We start from the raw sequence: 19,652 nt of genomic DNA, 5'->3' as shown, positions 1-19,652 counted from the left end.
TATATATAAGCATCACGTATGTAATAAATTTCGAATCCCTCTAATGGTTATCGCCCATTGATTTCATAACAAATAAACAATTAGGCTACAAAATTCCATATATTTCTGTTTTATTCTTGAAAATAAATGTTGTAAAACGAAAATCATGAGGTAAATATTGACTCGCATTCGATCACAATGATGTTATAAGCGAAACCTTACGCACTGTTTACTTGTTATTGTAAAACTCTAAAATGAATCGTATCTTTCATTTAACAATGTGTGTAGTATATCCATGATTGTGAACACTAGATTATCCATTTAATATAATCTACGGGATTTATTAAAACCTCGTTTAAGAACCGTATTTAAACTTCCTATTTTGCAGTACAGAGAAGAGTGCGAAAACAATTACCTCGTTTTATGTAGTTGTGTAATATCATTAACTTTTCGTAAATCCCTTCATACTAATTTACTTAGCTCCAAGAACTATTCAATCAGTTTTCTTCCGATAACTCAATAGTTTTGCAATAAATATACAGATCTAAAAACATTTTATGTCGTGGATCAACTTTGTTTCTATAAATGTTGGAAACCAGGATGTACTGGACAAATAATTTGTTCTAATATGGAATATAGTTGCATTGCGCACACATGTACTTACCAGCGATCGAACCCGAAACCTTCAGGCCTCATTAAAATGTATCACCCTTAAATCAACAAGTTAACATTCTGTCATTCATATTTCCAATTGCCAAGTTTTCTTTTAGCCCTGTAATTTAACAATTATAGATGACTGTAAAGGTGTTTTCAAAAATACTTTCATTTCTAATAAAATAATTATTGTATTTCAAAATATGCATTTGTACTTATTTTTATGTAAAGATAGTTAAAAGAGAATTCCACTTGAGATGTAAGATGAAATGATTGGCATCGGTTGTGTTATATATATATATATATATATATATATATATATATATATATATATATATTCATTCTTAACCGTGGATTCTTTGTTCATCAAATATGTACTTTGCATTAATTTGTTTGTTTCTCTATTCTATTCTCTTATTGTTATCGGAAGAATGTATTTACGCTGGTTTGCCTAAGTCTTAGTTTAAATAAACATTTTCAATGTCAGTACGATTTGTCAAACTGATTAATGAGTGAGAATCCAGTATCCAACGTATCAGTTAACACTAAACAAACAAATTACTTATTATATACAAGGATAATGGTTAGAGTTGAAAATTTGGAGATTGTTAATATTCTAACTTAAAAAAGGCCTATAAAAGTCTTGTTTTATAATCTATTAACTGAGCCAATAAAATCGATTTACTAACCAAATTTCATTTTCACTTCAACTACTGAATATTATGCTTGATTGTTTTTTTTGAATAATAGACTCACTCAAATCTATTTGTCTGTAGGTTTGAAGCCAAAAAGGTGGATAGATAGTTTTCTGCTTTTCCTTTTTCTATGGAACACTTTTCTGCTCTGACATTCAAGTCATTTTTAAGTTATCTCAGAAAACATTGAACCATTGTAAGCAAAGAGGGATGGTAGCTAGCAATGGAATCCAGGAAGCGCGTTTCGTCATATTTTGGGACTTGTCAGCTGGACATACCTGTATCTCAGAATTGAAGTTCACTCCAGGACTCAGGCCAAATGCTGTTCGCTTCAAACGCCATCATGTTATCCACTTAGTTACTGAATCTTGATAGCCAATAGCTTATACAATGGGGTGAAGTTTAAATTCATTTTGTATTGTTTTTTGAGTCTTCCCATTGATGTTTATGACTGCAATTGATCAGTCTCTTATTGACATATGTGCGTTCTGTGCGTATTGCCTAGATATTGTCTTAAGTCACAAGCGTTATGAGAAGAGATGGATGGTGGTTAGTAGTGGAATCCAGGACATGCATTTCGTCCTATTTGGGACTCTTCAGCTGGATATGCCTGTTAGGTGCTACTGGGAACTTATTGCTAATAACTAATACTGTTTAAATCCAAAACACGGAATCTAAACATAAGCTGTCACAGATAAGACACATTTTCCGCTTGAGGACCAGTTATACCACCAGCATTTCAAGGCTGAGATAGGTGGGAAGTTGGAATCTGCAATTTATTGCCTGGAAGTCAAATGCTCGAACATCTAAGTAAACACCCGTAACTAGTAATCTTATATGAGAAAAGAATTCGAACATACACATATCATCATTTTCTATTTAATGGTTTTTACTTAAAATGTAGAGTTCGACAATCTTTTCTGATACATTAGTTCTACTAATGTCCTTCATAACACCTCATAAAATCTTCCGCCAGAAAAAGTCATTTTCTACAACTTACTATTTCGAAATGCCATGAACCCTGTAACCAACATAAATTTCTAGACTTATCGGACGGTTTATTTTAATAAACTAAACCTTGTGTCTAACCGTAGAACTGTTCAACATGTAGAAGTTCTGGATTCCACTACTAACCACCATCCATCTCTTCTCATAACGCTTGTGACTTAAGGCAATCCGCACAGGATGCACATATGCCAATAAGAGACTGATCAACTGCAGACCTTAACATCAATGGGAAGACTCAAAAAACAATACAAAATGAATTGAACTATTGTTGTCGTAGTTAAATTGGATCGAATAGCTTGTCTTTCATTTATGTTGCATATTTAATGACCCTGATTTCATTTTATAACAGATAGATAGAACATTTTTTAGAATTGACTAGTTGGGAGATATAAAATAACTTACCAGGTAAATATCCAGTGCAAACATTTGTTTTAGTAGCTTAGATATATAGATTAAGGGTTGGACAGGATTGGAGTATATATTGTTTTATTATAATTTATAATCTGTTACAGTAAAGTGTAACTTATTTTTTTAACATATTTGTTTAGTTCAGTGATGGGCTCTTATCAACTAGATTTACTTAGTGGTTCAATTTACACACATATACTTATTTTCTTACTCACTTGCTCACATGCATACATATACATTCAAACGTTTAATTAGGTACATATTTAGACACATACTTTATGACTCAGTTTTATTTCACATGAATCATAGGATTCCACAAGTAGACCAAAACTAGAGAATATAGTTATCTGAATAATATCAATGTAATACTTCCGTATTGGTTTAATAAGTGAGCGTAGGAAACCGAAGATCCTGGGTCTGATATTTCGTGGCGGGTCACAGATTCGCACTCCTGAAGTGTCCCATATTAAAACGAAACAGATGTCCAGTACTTCCTAGTTTTGAATGGTTATCTAGCTTAGGTCACTTCGTGACTTAAACTGAAAATTCCATAATCCTCAGGAAACCATATACCGATAACACATCATATGTTTGGTAAAAGTACACTATACCAACGAGCCAATCAGAATCGAACAGACCACTTTTGGATTTTCACACTAAATTTAGAAAGAACTGACTTTTATCTTGTATCACTTAAAACAAAAAGTAAAATTACTTTTGCATCGTGCTCAAAACGCTCAAATTGATAAAGCAATATTACTTATTGTTACCATAGAGTAAAAATAGTGTTTAAAGTATCAAATGCTCAAGTCTTCCTATTTAGACTGTATACATCATACAAATCAACATTGTTCACATACACCCTAACCTGATGACTTTAACTTTAAACTCCTATTTCTCACCCGTTTGTCCCAAACCAAAAACAATGTGAGGACTTTTAGAAATCTATAGACATCCTTATAGAGTTTCGGAAAGATAGATAGTCTATATCCATATAGAATACACTGTCGTAAACTTCAATAGATTTATGTAAAATATGTCAAACTTTTTTAATATTATTCTTTACTTACCATGAACTACTCATATATCAAGGTTACTTTTTGATTGGCTAACAAGTGGCTGAAGTTCGTTTAAATTGTTTTATCCTCATCCCTATATATATTCTTTCCATTCAAAGGACTTACTCTGTACTCATTATCAACTGGTTTTTCATCGAAAATTATTAATAATCAGTTAATTGTTGACTTGTAAATAACTTGGGATAGATCATATGTAATTTCAAACAAAATTTAATGTTAGTGTAAATAAGAGTAGGAGGATAGCAGTGATGCTACGTGAAAAAGTATTCCCGTTTATTTTCCCAAATATTATTTTAATATTGTGGTGTATGCTACTTATATCTGCCGACACAAGTAGTATATAACAACCAGAATTTGAATGCCTGACAGCAAAGGTTGGAAAGACGGAATCGAACAGGACGGGAATGTGAACAGAGAGTAATTGTAATAGCAATGAAGGACCGATGAAGTTTGAGACATTTGATGAATGATTTGCAAATGAAGTGTTTGATGTATGCTTTTCACATTTTATGAAAGAACTCTGTAATTTTGTAATAAAAAGTGAATTGGTTGTCCTGGATCTGAGTTTTCATTCACTACAATATTATTCACAGATCCTTCAATTAGCTGATTTAAAAATAACTTAATCTATGCTAATCCGAATGTGAATCATTTGCTTAAGCTCATTTTCCGACTTATTGTGATATTCTTATATCTTTGTGTTCAGTTTAAAAGTTAGATTTTTAAGAATATTTTTGTAATTTTAGATTTAATGTTTACTTCTTAATTATCCGTTGTGTTTTTCTCTTCTGTGACTTGAAATATTAACATGTTTTCTCTCATTTTTGGTCATTGGAACTTGTAAATCCTTAGTTATAGGAGTGCGCTTTCCTGTTTGTTCGTCTATTGTACATGTGTTTATGTATATCATCATGTATAGATATGTGTGTATTTAGGAAATAATCAGCTGTTATTTTCATTTGATTATAATATGTCTATTTCTTGTCGTCAGTATCAGCATGTAATATATTGTGTAGCCATTCTATTATAAGTTACTGCTTAGTCATTGGTTAGCTGCTGTTTTCTTGACCTTAAACATTGTGATATAATTGATGCGACTTGTATATTAAAGGATTTTTTCTGATGAATTTTACTTCTTCTTAATTCCTCTACACTAATTTTTACCCAAAATGGCAATAACAACTAAAACGAATTGGTTTAGGTTTTGTTGTGTTTTACAAATTTGGCCTTTTCGTGTTGTTCTTGAGAATTTGTGTAAATTCGTAGAAGTCAGTATTATATATTCATAAAAATTAAGTGAAGTGATATTATGGTGTTGCTTTTTTTTGGTATTGTTTGTTTGTACATATTTTGTAAGTATTTTTCATCATGAACGAACACCAATTTAACTCACTGAAGTCTAATTTTCACTGGTTGTTACAACTGTAACACTACGTTTTCACAAAATCATCCTGTCAAGTAATCTCACCTTGTACTTACTGAAGATTAACTCTGAGATAAGATTTTTTAATGAAAATCCTATTGAGAAACTATATCTACGGAATGAACAATGCGCATTGGTATAACTGTAACTAATAAACAACATTAAATCAGGAGCGAAGTTTGCAATACAAATTTATGGAAGTTGTTTAAATTTTGAATCATTGTATTCTTCCAATTCATTTACCTAGAAATATCAAAGTTGTTGCGAAATTTTAAAGTACTTCGTTCTATCACATGTGTGTGGTTGTGATTGGCGTTTCCATAAGTAGTAGTACCAAACTAGGATGAAACAACTCTTCATTGTTTTGCGATTTTAAACAGGTTCTTCTGAAATATACTTCTCAGTATAGTGGGGTTTTGTAGAGATCATTAATTTTCATAGTTTAGATTACAGACTGAACTCAAACAACCATCCATTGAAGGTAGATGTGCAAACCATTGTGTAATCTATTCATCGGTCTGAAGGTTATGCGCCCACAGTGAGAAACCAAAGCTCCTGGGTTCAGTTTTCAGCGGAGTTAAGAACACTTTTAAATTATTGTCTAATTATAAACTAACAATGTTTCGTCGTCTTAAAATCTAAACAATTAGCAGCAAAGCATAATTGAATTATAGTAGAAAGATGCCTTGATTATGTGTAATTTCCTTCCATAATATATCTTTTGTTTGCTCTTCTTAAGAATAAATGAATGTTGTTCAGTAGATTCACATACTGTAAACTTTGATCTAGCATTTTTTACAGCATACATTTTAGTGATAGGAATGCGTTGTCATACTGCATAAATTCTATTGCGAATGGGCACTACAGATGTTGACATATGTGTGTATATATGTACATTTTACTGTATTTACAGTATGGCTTGAACTTCACATGTCATTCAGTAAAACTTATGAACCTTACTGGTTACTCGTTTCGTCTAAGGATAATGCAAACATTTTTGAAACTATATTTGAACTGATGTACGTACGTAAGAATTTCTGTTGCTGACTGACTGACATTAATTTGATCAATATTGTTCCCCTTTGTTTTTCTTTTAAAAATAATCTACTTATTGTACATAGACAATGTAACTATAGTTATTTATTCTTGTGATTATTGTGCTTTTTTTAAATTTAGCTCAGTTTAGATCTAGCCATCAATAATTCATCAAATGATACATCTTTACTACCAAATATACCAAAATATAGTAATGCAACAACAACACCTACAACAACAATGATTAAAACGGTAAAGTCAAGTTTAAATCATCCTCCACCTTCTTCACATCATCAACACCATCCAAATGACCATCACCAGCTTATACAACATGGTTTATCTTCTTCTGGTCAGTTACAAGAGTCTAGTAAATTCATTTCAATTAAAAATACTAATGGTAATGATTTAAAATTGAATTTGACTACTCGTCCTGTACAATCAGTTTTATCTAATGATCTCGATAGCATTTCTACAAGTAGTTGTGATGATTCTTGGGATGCTCAACATGGTCGATTAGTTTCTAAATTAATGAGTAAGTTTATTAGAGTTTTGTTATTTAGCATGAAAGAAAATCTTTCTGAACTCTATTTAATTATCTTTGCATGTGAAATTCAATCTGTTTTTCCTTGGTAATATCACTGATAATTTAATTTAAATGATATAATAATTAAGTATTGATCTGTTTCATTATGACGTCATAAATTTAATGTTACATGTTTTTGGCATAAAGAATTTAATTGAAATATTTCACTATGCCCAGAGTAAATTGTTTAGAAAAAAAACTACCGATAGTCAATTTTCTGTTCAATGATTTCATAGCAATTATTTAGTATTTTTTAAGACCTTAACAGTTCTAAAATTGATTCTCATTTAATTAAGATGAGATAATTATCAAATACTATTTCAACTAACTAGTTTATACAAAGTTTCATCTTCTGTGTGTTAGTAATTATATCGGAATTGAATCGGAACTCATTTCACTCAAATAATTATGTCATATGATGAAAAAAAAACTGTTGTAAGAAACGAATAAACATGGAAGCAGCAATATTTTGACCGTATCTATTTCAAATAATGATTATTCTCATGTTAAATTCATTTAGTTTTATAAAATTTTATGAAATATTAGAATAACAAATAAATGAATAGTGAGTAGTTATAACTTAATCAATTTCCCTTTTGATTTTAATCTAAATATAGGAAATAGGGAGTTTTAATGATTCCTAGTTGTCGATAGATAGTGTTCACATTTCATATGATTTCAGCAAATTCTATATGATGAACTCTTTTGGTTTTTAGACTTATCCATAATGTGTATTAAATGTGATTTTTTAAAATCGTTTCATTCTTCTGGACGAGATGAATTCATATAGTCTGGGGTTATGATATGATGGCTTTTGTCACAAATCGACATTATATAGGGAACTATTATTAGTAGGGGAGAGCAGAACAACTATTACTTCCCAGTTTAGGACTTAACAGTGTGCAACCTTGACATCACCAGTAGTCAAACCTAAGAATATTAAGCTGTTCAAAGAGCAACCTACCTTCAGACTACTGAGTCGATACAGAGTGATCTACATTTCCAACTTGAGTTAATTCATGATTATAGCACGTTCATCATCCATTGTCATCAAGTGAGTGATTATTTAAGTTTCGAGATAATAAATCAGAATTATCCTATTTTGTATGTTTTAAAATATCATTTGCAGGTGGACGTTTTATAGATCCTAGTACTATTATTTCAAGCACTGGTAAATCTGGAAACGCAACAACTACAATAATGGAAGTGAATAATGATTTCTTGACTTCTGAAACTTGTAATTCTTCTGCAACAAATATGCTTACAGTTCCTAGCCTGTCGTCAACCTCCTCATCATGCACGTCTTCCTCCACCTCTTCGTCGTCATCGTCATCATCAGTATCGATGGCCTCACATGTAGTAATAACGTCAGTTGCTCCCCCTTCTCATTGTGCCAGTTCTATGACACAGGTGTTTGATCACTTACCTTCATCTAATGTTAATTTACATCATTCGATGAATTCAGTTAGTAAAAATAAATTGTTATCTAGTCAAAATAACCTACCGAAGGGTTTACCTCCTCATTTGGAAACATTGTCACTTGAAGAACAACCGTAAGTATTATGTTTTAATATCAATTAATATGTTTTTACTGTTTAGTTTCTGAGAGTTAAGGGAGAATTTGGTTTTGAACACTTGATATGATCTTTTAAACATTTTTTAATCATTTATTTAAAAAGTAAAAACAGGTTACCGATACCCTTACATATTATTTGTCAGTTTAACGCTGTTACTGTAACGACCATTTTAAATGATATATATTTATGATTTAATTTCAAAAACTCATGATCCAGAAAGTATATCAGAAATCCATATGATTTTCGTTTGTTAGGTATCACTTGACACTAAACCAGTTAGCACATCGTTGGTGGTTTAGCTTAGATCAACTCGTTAATTCAACTGTTAAAATACTACAATCTCCACAAATCCTCATACTAATAATCATCACTGTTTTGGATTGGATTATTGAAACTTCTTTATAAAGTGAAATTTTATCACTGAATTTGATATGACTACCATGGTGTGTGGTAGGTACAACCTAGGGATTCTGTTAACGTCAATTCTTAAATTTCTGCTAAAAAAATCAAAACAATATGAAGATATTGATTGTAAGAGTTCTTCACATGCATTTCATAGTCTCTAGACGGTCAATGTTATATGAAAGTATGTAGATGAGTGTTTCGTTTTGCAAAATGCGAAAAATTTTTTTATAAACCGTGTAAAGTTTATGCATAAAATGCAATATCCGACTTTCTTTATAGTAAATAAACCTAAATATAAATACATGTGTTCTGATTAAGTTGTTCACAGTTAAGAAATCTTTCAAAGAGAGTATGTTCTTATGATCTTACCTTTGTGAACTACTTATTTATTTATCTGACTAAGTAATCTTCATGATTGTTATAGTGAAATTTTCTTCGAGAATATATGAGCATAGTTTTCTGCTGGTCATTATTCAATGAGTTGGCTGGTTAAATAGTTATATATAAAGTTCTTTTCCACAATAACAGTTTTTTATTCAATTGTCTAATTAAATTAATAACAACCTCTTGTTTTTGAGTACTTCAACTTATTTTGAAGATGAACCGGTTAACTCATACCTTTATATTTCATTTCATTTATTCATTTCTTCAATAACTATAAACGTAACTTTTCATTATTATTGTAAAGATTTATTTCTTGTCAATCTGTCATATTGGATCGAATCAGAACTATGTGTTAATTGAACTGATACATCACCTATTCATATGTACATCAGGTCACAGGTCCTGTTTTATTATTTCTGTTTGATAGTCTGTTAATTAACTAACAAAATATGATAACTGTAGTAACCCGAATCTAATTTCCGTATAGTACTAGTTTGACCAATAAATTTTACCGGTCTCAATAAATTATTATGCGAACCAGTGAAATTTAATGATTATCGATTGATGATCAGAAGAATACGATTTCATCTTGTGAGTGACAGTCATTTAATCTCCAACATTCGAATAAGTCTGCTTAATTTTAAAGACACTTATCATAATGATATATAAAAGACGGTGGAGAAAGTGGGAATTTGTTCTATAATACACGAAACTATAAAACTATGAGATACTTAACTACTAACCAACTTACAACGTTTCAACAAACGTCTCTTATTCTTTTTATAAGTCACAATAAATTTTTATTTACATCCATACCCAAATAAGTAATGAAAATTAAGTAAAAATTCTTCCAAGAATGTGGAAGTCTGTGCCAGAGTGGATAAGCAACAGGCTGATGAGTATACGTTTTAGGTTAAGTCATCCTTTATAGCATGCTTATTGAATAGCTTGTGTGCTAGATACAGTATTGTGAAGCTTTCGTGCTTTTTTAGCGTGCATGGATTGTAATGTATCATCGTCTCGTTCTATCAGGAGATATACAAGTAGAAAAGCGTAAATGGAGTGATTGGTTAATGTCTGATAAAATTACACTCCTGATGTTTACAAGATTTCAAGTGTCTATTCATAACCATATAAATAACGAAAACAAAAGATTCACCACATACCTTGTTAATTAGCTTCAGCAATCGTTTTTCAAAGTCCATGAAAGAATAATGGGTGACAGTAAGGGATAATAGGTTGTATACAAGAATTTACAAATCATGAAAGTAAGTGACGTTCAATTCCAGAAAAACATGTAACCTCTCTGTATAATGAGTTAAATGGAAACTTTTTAATGTTAACAAAACATGAAACGATCAACAGAGATCAAAATAAAGACCGACATCAACATAAATGACACTTAACACAGTTTTTATTGTAGAATCTTTGATAGCATAAACTTCATGTGGTTCCAACAAAGTTTATTACATCTAGAATTATAAGTTAAGGTACAATCAGCTCCAAGAATACGAAGTGTAAATCGTCTCTGTTCTGATTCCAGCCATAATTTATCATTTGTGCATGCACTGCTGAGAATAAACATGCAATATTCTAGAAGAGGTCGAAAGCAAACTTTGTACATTAAAATACGTGACTCATTGTTATAAAGGTTTCGAGTTATGTAACCTACTAGACGTTGAGACTTAGAAGTCTGTTTCAATATCTGTTCTGTAAACGACAAGTCTTGGGAGTATCTAAGTCCTAAGTCTACTACTGTGTGTAACCTAGATAACACTTCTCCATTTATGGTAAGGTCTAGGTTGAGTGATGTATCGCCGAAGCATATCCATCAACATTTAGTCGTAATAAACTCCAGTTGCCATCTTAAGCACCACTGTGCTACCTTGTTAAGCTCCATGCTGATGCAATTTCGCATATTTTTCAGCTCATGTGGAGAAAATAAATATACTACTTTAAGATCATCTGTATATAGGATGGGCTTACCCACACAAAAACTTTCACAAATATTGATAAACACTAAAAAGCGCAAAGGGCCTAAGACACTACCTTGTATTACACCAGTTCTAACAGGGACAACGTCAGACAATGAAGAGTTAATTTTAACTATTTGATGTCGATTGCTGAGAAAGGAATCAAACCAAGCTAGCAAAGGATTTCGAACCCCATAAGAGGCGAGTTTACTTATAAGGAGTTGCTGGCTAACCATGTCGAAGGCTTTGGAAATGTCCAGATATAGCACTAAGACTGGATATCCTTGGCTGCGTAGAGAATAGACTAAATTAAAGAAGTCAAAATGACATGTCATGCAAGAACGATTTTTAAGAAATCCATGTTGAGTATCATTGATAAATTTTCCAGCGAGCATATAGTTGGAAAGTTCATCACTTATAATTTTTTCCATGATCCTAGAAATAACTGGAGTAATATTTATTGGCCGGTAATTGTTCATGTCAGTCTTATCTCCAGATTTGTAACGTGGTATGATGTACGCGGTTTTCCAACGGTTAGGGTAAGAACCAGTTTCCATAGAGAGAGTAAACAGCTTTAGAAGAAGAAGTGGAATATCTGGACCACCATATTTCTAGAAGAAGGATGACATCCCGTCAGCCTCATGACCTCATGAAAGCTTAAGGGTATTTATAACCTTATTAATTTTCATGCATGTGAAGGAGATAGATTTTATTGAGTTGCTAGTCACGCACATAACTCTTGAAGCAGAGCCACTTATGATTCCTACACCATTCCCAAAAATACCACTGAAAAGGTATGCTATAGTTTTAGAGTCGTATATAAAATTGTTATTATGCTGGATGCATGGTATATCAACATTTTGAGTTGCTTTGGCACGTTTATTGAAAAGGAGAGTTAGGTTTTGTACCTTTGAGTTAGTATTAAGTGCTAGTATCTCCTAATTAATGGTTTTTAACTCATGTTTCTCTTTAATTTGATTAAAAATTATTGTTATTTGTGCAACTGCCGTGAAGTCGTTTGACTTAAAATAACGATTCTGTAGGCGTCTTAGTTTATCACGATATTCAGCTGGTATATATAGTTCGTAAGGTTTATCAAACCTGTACGTTTCAAGACGTACACAGGAATCTAAACAAGAGTTAACGATCAGTTAACGATCGATAGCATCCGTGAGACTATTACATGAAAAAAACTTATCCCAGTCTGAAAGTTTAATCGGTGAATGCAGGAGGTCCCAGTCAGCATGCTTATAGTCTCTATATTGACAGGTTTTTTGAATGGGTCGGTTATAAGAGGGATAGATAGGGAGAGCGCAAACTACTATCTTATGGTCACTGCTTTCAAATTCATCGTATGCTTTTACAGATAGTGGGATGACATCTCTACTAAATATTTGATCGAGTATACTATCGCCTCTAGTTGGGGTACGAACCCACTGTGACCAGCAGTGCATGTTAATAGTTGCCGAGAACTCATCACTACATGACTGACAACTACCGGTACTCCAGGTAATCCCAGGATAATTGAAATCCCCAGTGATAACCTTAGCATTAAAGTTTAGAGCAGTTGCATGTATGAATGAATTGATAATAAGATCATTCCCATTATTCGAACTATCAGGAGCTCTGTATATACATTTAAGGAGTAGACTATGATTCAGGGTGTTGACTTATATCCAGACTGATTCTGGTAAACTATTCAGGACACTATCTTCAACTTTATTAGTTGTTAGGGTATCCAAAGCATATATAATACAACCACCTCCTCGCTTAGTTTCTCTGTCACAGCGATAGAGTCGATAGTTCTGGATATTCAATTCTGAATCCGATACTGCTTGAGAGCACCATGTTTCAGTGATAAGTATGAAAGAAGGCTTGGCTAGAAAAGCTAATGTTCTCAAGGCTGAAATTTTGTTCAGAAGTGAACGTGCATTGATAAGTAATAAGTTTAAAAAAGGGAGTATGGAGTATAAAAAAAACCGAGAGCTTCCTTATTGATGTTGTGTATTTTGGATTTGCATAGACTGTGGTTTATTATGCTTGACTGATCATATGGGCTATCGCTTGAACAAACTGTAGTGCTAGTGGGACCAGGGATTTCTGAAGGCCAAAAAAATCATTATTTTGATACGATCACTAGTTAAAGTCACCGACTTATCGACCGGACCAATGACGCATAAACCAGTACGAGCAACATAGATTTCTTATTAGTCCTTGAGATAGCATCTTCTCGTTCAACCTAGCCGCTTCAGTCCAGAACGCAAATATCAGTCTCCGTTATATCGAATCATAGATTTCAAACATACTTCGTTTATATATAAGCAAAATCAGACCACATCGTACCATAAAATAGAAAATAACATTTGTACAATATTTGGCCAACAGGAAAATGACACGTGAAATAAGTATTGATCAATAGGAAAATGATACCATCTCAAGTCCAAGGGATAGCACTAGACTTGACAGAATAAGTTTTGGGATATTTTTCTGAATATCCCAACAAACATACAATGATTAGATTTGTTATCATAGCTGTTGAACTGAAAATGTCTATTTATTTACTGTATCACCAGTCGAATCAACATCGAAATTCATTTGACAATTATCTTTTCAACTATTGAAATTACTACAATCACCACAAATCCTCATTCTGATAGTTATCTTTTCGTTGGATCAATAATAAAAGAGATGACTATTGTCATTGTTGTTTATCAGTATTGTTTCAAAATATTAAAGAAGTTTATTTCAATTAAGTTTCCTTCTAAACCTAGAACTTGATGTAAATTCTGTCTGCAACCTTACAAAATTGAGGTGTTCTCAGTGGTCAATCTTTTTTTTTCAGTTCATCAATTTCAAATTTTATACGATTAACATTCAATATATGGTAAGGAGATGAACATGAATATTTTAATTTTAAAGTTTACATCACGAATTGACTGTGACTAGACAATTATTGAAAATTAACAAGCATCGAACAACTGTTTCGTTCCAATATGATTCTCCTCAACATTGTGTATCCACGACTCAATCAGAGTTCTGGTCATTCGAGGCTCACGATGACCATTTCAGTCCTCAGATAACTAAATTGACATCTAATGGTTTACATATTCAAATTCAATTTCACTCTTTCAATATTGTTTTTCTAGTTACATTACGTGACTGAACTTATGATTCAGATTTATTCAGTTGTAAAGGAATACTGTTCGGGTATACAATAGATTCTCTAAACGGATTTAAAATTTGACCGAGTAACAATTATTTGTAAAGATCAAATTGACGTAATAAAACTATCCCTCTCTCAATACAAGAATATTAGATAAATATCAGTAAAATGTACTTCCTTTTAGTAAATGTTGTATATTTAAATACTAAATATTAAATTTGCCCCCAAATGCCTTGATACGGCTGAGAGTGGGGAGAGTCCGCTCTCCCTCTCCAAATGCTCTCACATGGCCACGCGTATATAGCCTCTGTCAGGGGAGTCCTACACACTGCCTTCTCGTGGCGGGGGTGTTGTTTACGAAATTGAGAGGCCGAAAAGTGAATTTCCGGCGCTTTAACCGGGTTGGCGGACATGGAGAGTCCACCTAGGGGAGTTGGAAAACCCTGATTCCAAAACAATGGTGAACATGGGATTCAGGATCCTGAAGGAACAAATGGTGCATGAACCAATCGTTGGTCACTGGCTGGCTACCATGGGACTACATCTCCTTACGATGCTCCACTGCCTTATGGATCAGACCTTCAGGTCGAAGGCTCCGGGTGTAGAGGTCCCCTAAATAACCACCTGCTTCGGTTTGGGCACCCGGGCAGTATCACAGCCCTCACACAAATCAAATGAGATCTGTGTAGTGCATATGTATTTGGTGCCTCCTTGTACCAATATCTATGCGTTAAAATAAATAATAAATAAAATATTAGATTTAAAAAAATAAACCTAAACGAAAGTCATTAAATATTTAAGTTAGAACACTTATTACTAAAACTTGACTATCAGGATTAATCCTAGTTTTTTTTCTTCCTAAAATTGTATTAATAATAATAAGCTTTATTATCATCATCATTTAAGCTGACAAAATAAAATAAACAATTCACCTTACAATAGATAAGTTAACTTGATCATGTTTTTTTCTTTCAAAACAAAAAAACAATAATAAAATGGAATTAATTGTGTTATGATAAAAGTGTTTTAGTGTAGATTGTAAAGTTCTAAGTAATCACGGATTTTAATCAATTTTATAATCCTTTTAAAACGTTTATGTCATTATTCTACAATTATTTATATTTTCATCTTCTTCAGTTACTCTTTTTTTTCCGCAATGATACTCACTACATCTGATAGAGTTTTCAATGTTATATGTATATAATTTAGTAGTTGAATTCATGAGTTAATTGAAGCTAGACCACCATGGAAAACCTGGAAGCACTGGACGGCCGTTTCGTCCCAGTATGGGACTCCTCATAAGTGCTCATCTACGATCCCGTCTCTCGAGATTCAAACCCAAAACTTATCAGTCTCGCGCGCGAACGCTTGGCCTCTAGACCACTGAGCGTTTATCTGATGGTGTTTAATGTCTGACTTGAACCAATCCACGAAATTGCGCCACCGTCCACCATTGTCATCAGTGAGTTACTCACAACAGACCCGGTTGAACTTCACTGATCACTGCTTCCCGCTAGAACTCCAAGAAATACCTCTTGGAGACCGTGACTGGTGAGCATATGATGATTATAATTAGAGAGAGGGGTTTGTGGATATTATGGTAATTTACTAGTTGAATTCATGAGTCAATTGAAGCTAGATTACTATAAGATGGTGAATTCAACTGCTAAATTACTATAATATCCACAAACCCCCTCTCTGATTATAATCATCAAATGCTCACTAGTGACAGTCTCCAAGTGTGAATAGGCTAACCATGTTTGTTTATGTCAAAGTTTTCAAATTAGAAATAATGGATAGTGGCTTATATTAAAAAAGTTATTTCTGATATTTATTTGTTTCAACTTAATAGTACGATGAACGTATTTCCTTTATTAATTTAATTAATAATTACTTATTCTTTTATTATGTATTATTATCTATTAATTCCTTTTTGTCAATAATAATATAACATTTTTTCCACCAGTATTTCTATTAATGTTGTGTATATTGTACTAAAAAAAATAATAGATGGTTTCATCCGTCATTAACAAGATCAGAAGCTGAAGAACTAATACGGAATGAACCAGAAGGTAGTTTTCTTGTTCGTCCCAGTGAAACATGCCCTAATGACTTTTCTCTAACTATCAAGTAAGTTACTGTTATTATTATGATTATTACTATGACTTGTCAAGCTATTTGAAAGGCCTTATTGTGAAGAGTGATTTACTGTTATTCAAGGTATAGATTAGTTTACTTGGCTTCAAGCCACGCTCTGAGTATAAGGTTTAGCGGTAACACCTGGTCTCCCAAACCAAAGTAGATAGAGTGCTGTCCGAACCCGAGACTTGATGGCTGAGTGTTGAGTGCCTTAACCGCCGAGTAAGTACTCTGCATATTGCGTAAAATATTGTGTCGTTTCGTCTTTACATATTAGTCTTCATCATGAAGAGATAGCATTTCATAAATCAATTAGTACAAGACAGCACAGAATAGCTGTTTTGTATTTGTGTATGAAACTTATCAGTAGTGCTCATTTATAATCTTCCTTGTGGATGGACCCAGGACCCAAGGGTTTTTCATTAAACATAGAACCTTGTAAATTATGTCAAGTGTAAATCAAATCTCGTTCACGTTCCCAGCTTCACCTGGTAATTAAAAGATATTTTCCATTTCAATTAACTGAAATCTTTTGGTAGTTTACCGGAAACTGTCTTATTTTTATTCCGAAGCTACATTACACTACAGCAGCAACGGGGATATTGCAATAGTATCGTAAAGCCTTAGTTAACTTTAATGTCTCACTTTTAAATCCAGTTACTCATACTCATAATAATTATAATTATTTTGCACTTTTTATAGTTTGGATATGATTTAATGTTATCGGTGATTATTTGTCCTCTATTACTTCCTACCTCACTGATTTCACAGAATACAGCTTCTCGTTGGATATTTGAATTAATTCTTATCCCTCTCGTACAATTTACGACCTACTTGAATCCTACTCATCTGTTTTTAATACATACAGTAATTAGAATGTCTAGAGTGTTTTTTTAGTAACTTTGATCATGCCATTGGCAGTTAAGCAATTGAATGAATTTTAGTGCCTGTTTTCTGACTAATATGATTAAACGATTGTGCTAATTAAATACATATTGCCTATTTAACTTCGTATATCTTCTGTTGACTAACCACGTTGATACAATATAGAAATAGAAAGCCGAATACGAATTACATTCAAGACGTGTATGTTTCAGATATATTCATGTGACCACGGTAAACTGAACCGAATGAATATGAAAGTTGCATAGATGCAAACAGGAGTAACTGCATAACTTGCCTAGTGAATAATACGTGATTTAGTTTTTATAAGGTGTAAATAATGCATGAATTATAGATAACTAATTAGAGTGTATATGCCAGACACACATAAAATGAGAACAATTAAAATATGTTCGACGTTAACAGTGAACAATCAACACAAGTACATAAGTGGAGATAGAGAAGGAATAATATCTGCAAAAAAAGTATAGACGTTCACGAATATAATCTAATCAATAAAGTCACAACGAAACATGCAAAGGCCAGAAAAAGGTCACACAATAATTTGTATCAGTCTGTCATATTATTTTCACATATGATTGTAAATTGATTAGGCTTTTATGCTTAACGCGGTTAGGAATCATAACAGAGTCAATATAATTTAAAAAAACTATAATTTGTACTAATACCAATGGTATAAACACTGCTTGATTTTCCTTTTTTTTGTAATTATGTTTCACTTCAGACATAAATCCTTCTTACATATGAAAATTACACGAAATAGTACTGGTCAATTTATTCTAGGAGAATATAGTCAACCGTATGCAAGTGTTTCACAAATGATTTATCATTATGCACGAACACTTGTTCCAGTACTTGGTGCCTATTCAGTTACACTGACACATCCTGTATGTAAACGTAGCTAACCATTTTCTTATTCTGTTGTTCATTTCACTACTGCTGGATCCTGATACAATGACACTGGCTACTCCGTCAGTTTTTCTTGCCTTTTGATTTTTTGTCTGCTGCTCCTTCTATCACTGCTACCGCTTTATTTGTTTCAGAGTTTAGTGCTATGAGTCTTTTTTTCAGTTGCTTACTTCTCTTTTTTGGGTGCTGTGTTGTTCTTCCTTCTCTTCACTGATCCTCAGCTGATTATCGCGTTTTCTGTTTATTTTCTTACTATTCCATATCATATCAGCTTTCCATACTTGTTAGCGCCTGCTGAATTGCGTTTATTTAATTTCTTCCCTCTGTTTTCGTTACATATTTATTCTTCGTATAATATGCATTCGTGTATGTCTGTGTGTAAGGTAATATATACATGTATTTAGTGTATTTTTTTTCTCTTTATCTATGTACAACTTTCCTTCATCATCATCGTCTGCCTCTTCTACCCACCGTACTGGGAAGTTGTTCATCCAACCATGTTTACCTTTATTATTTCATTTTTGCAAACTATAACGTTGTCTTTCTGTAAACATTTCAAGGAAATGTCTCTGTTGTTCTGTTTCGTATTTTGTTTTCTTTGGAGCTGACTCATTCCCTGAGAAAAGTCATAATAAAGTTAGCAAATATTATCTTCCTACATAATTCCATCACCTACATACTCTTATTGTGATTATTACCTTAGTGCTATAATAACATTCTCAGTTTTAGCTTCTTTCCTCATTAATTACCTTTATTTTCTCTTTTTATTTAAACATGTCTACAAAATGTAATTTGTGTTCGATTCTAATTTTTTTCCCTTACATCAGTACATTTCATTTTCCTTCAACGATATCAGCACCATTAACAATTACTACTACTATTAATGAGTAATAAGTAGCATGAATAGTTATTCGCAAAACGTCTCACATATTTACCGTTTGATGTTATTCTTCAAAACTTCACATATATATTTTCTTTCATCCCTTGAAAGATTATTAGGCTTTTTCTATAACTTATGTATGGTTCAAAGCAAACTTCACCTTTATTCTTCAATTTATACACCATTCTAGGTGTTCTTGAGAGAGATGAACACGATTTACTTTTTTTATTCATTGAACATAATCTGTTGTTCCACATTATTTGACAGTATTTATTATTACTAAACAGGTTCAAAATTCATCGCTGTTGCCATTTATATACGATTTAGCTTCTATATTATACAGTATCTATCATTATAATTGAAACTTATTACGTTTATTATTATTACTATCGACTATATCAGATTTTTTGGTATTTTAAATCTATAAATTGTGTTGAATAGTCTTGGATCATTTG

The 19,652-nt window shown here is 32.4% G+C and overlaps 1 protein-coding gene across 2 annotated transcripts in view; it reads left to right on the top strand.

Annotated features, from left to right (window-relative positions):
- The window catches only part of MS3_00009662 (uncharacterized protein), an 81,655-nt gene extending 62,003 nt beyond the window's left edge, over positions 1-19,652 (top strand). The window contains exons 9-12 of one of the 2 annotated variants that reach the window (XM_051218063.1): positions 6,423-6,813; positions 7,994-8,417; positions 16,377-16,496; positions 18,133-19,652. In XM_051218063.1, coding sequence (XP_051074002.1) covers positions 6,423-6,813; positions 7,994-8,417; positions 16,377-16,496; positions 18,133-18,313 — 1,116 coding nt within the window. In that variant the 3' untranslated portion in view covers positions 18,314-19,652. Of the gene's footprint in view, positions 1-6,422; positions 6,814-7,993; positions 8,418-16,376 lie in introns of both variants that reach the window. The other variant, XM_051218062.1, reaches the window with a different exon arrangement.

This window comes from Schistosoma haematobium, chromosome 1, assembly GCF_000699445.3.
Source record: "Schistosoma haematobium chromosome 1, whole genome shotgun sequence".
Taxonomy (NCBI): domain Eukaryota; kingdom Metazoa; phylum Platyhelminthes; class Trematoda; order Strigeidida; family Schistosomatidae; genus Schistosoma; species Schistosoma haematobium.
This window is presented reverse-complemented; position numbering and strand designations above follow the sequence as displayed.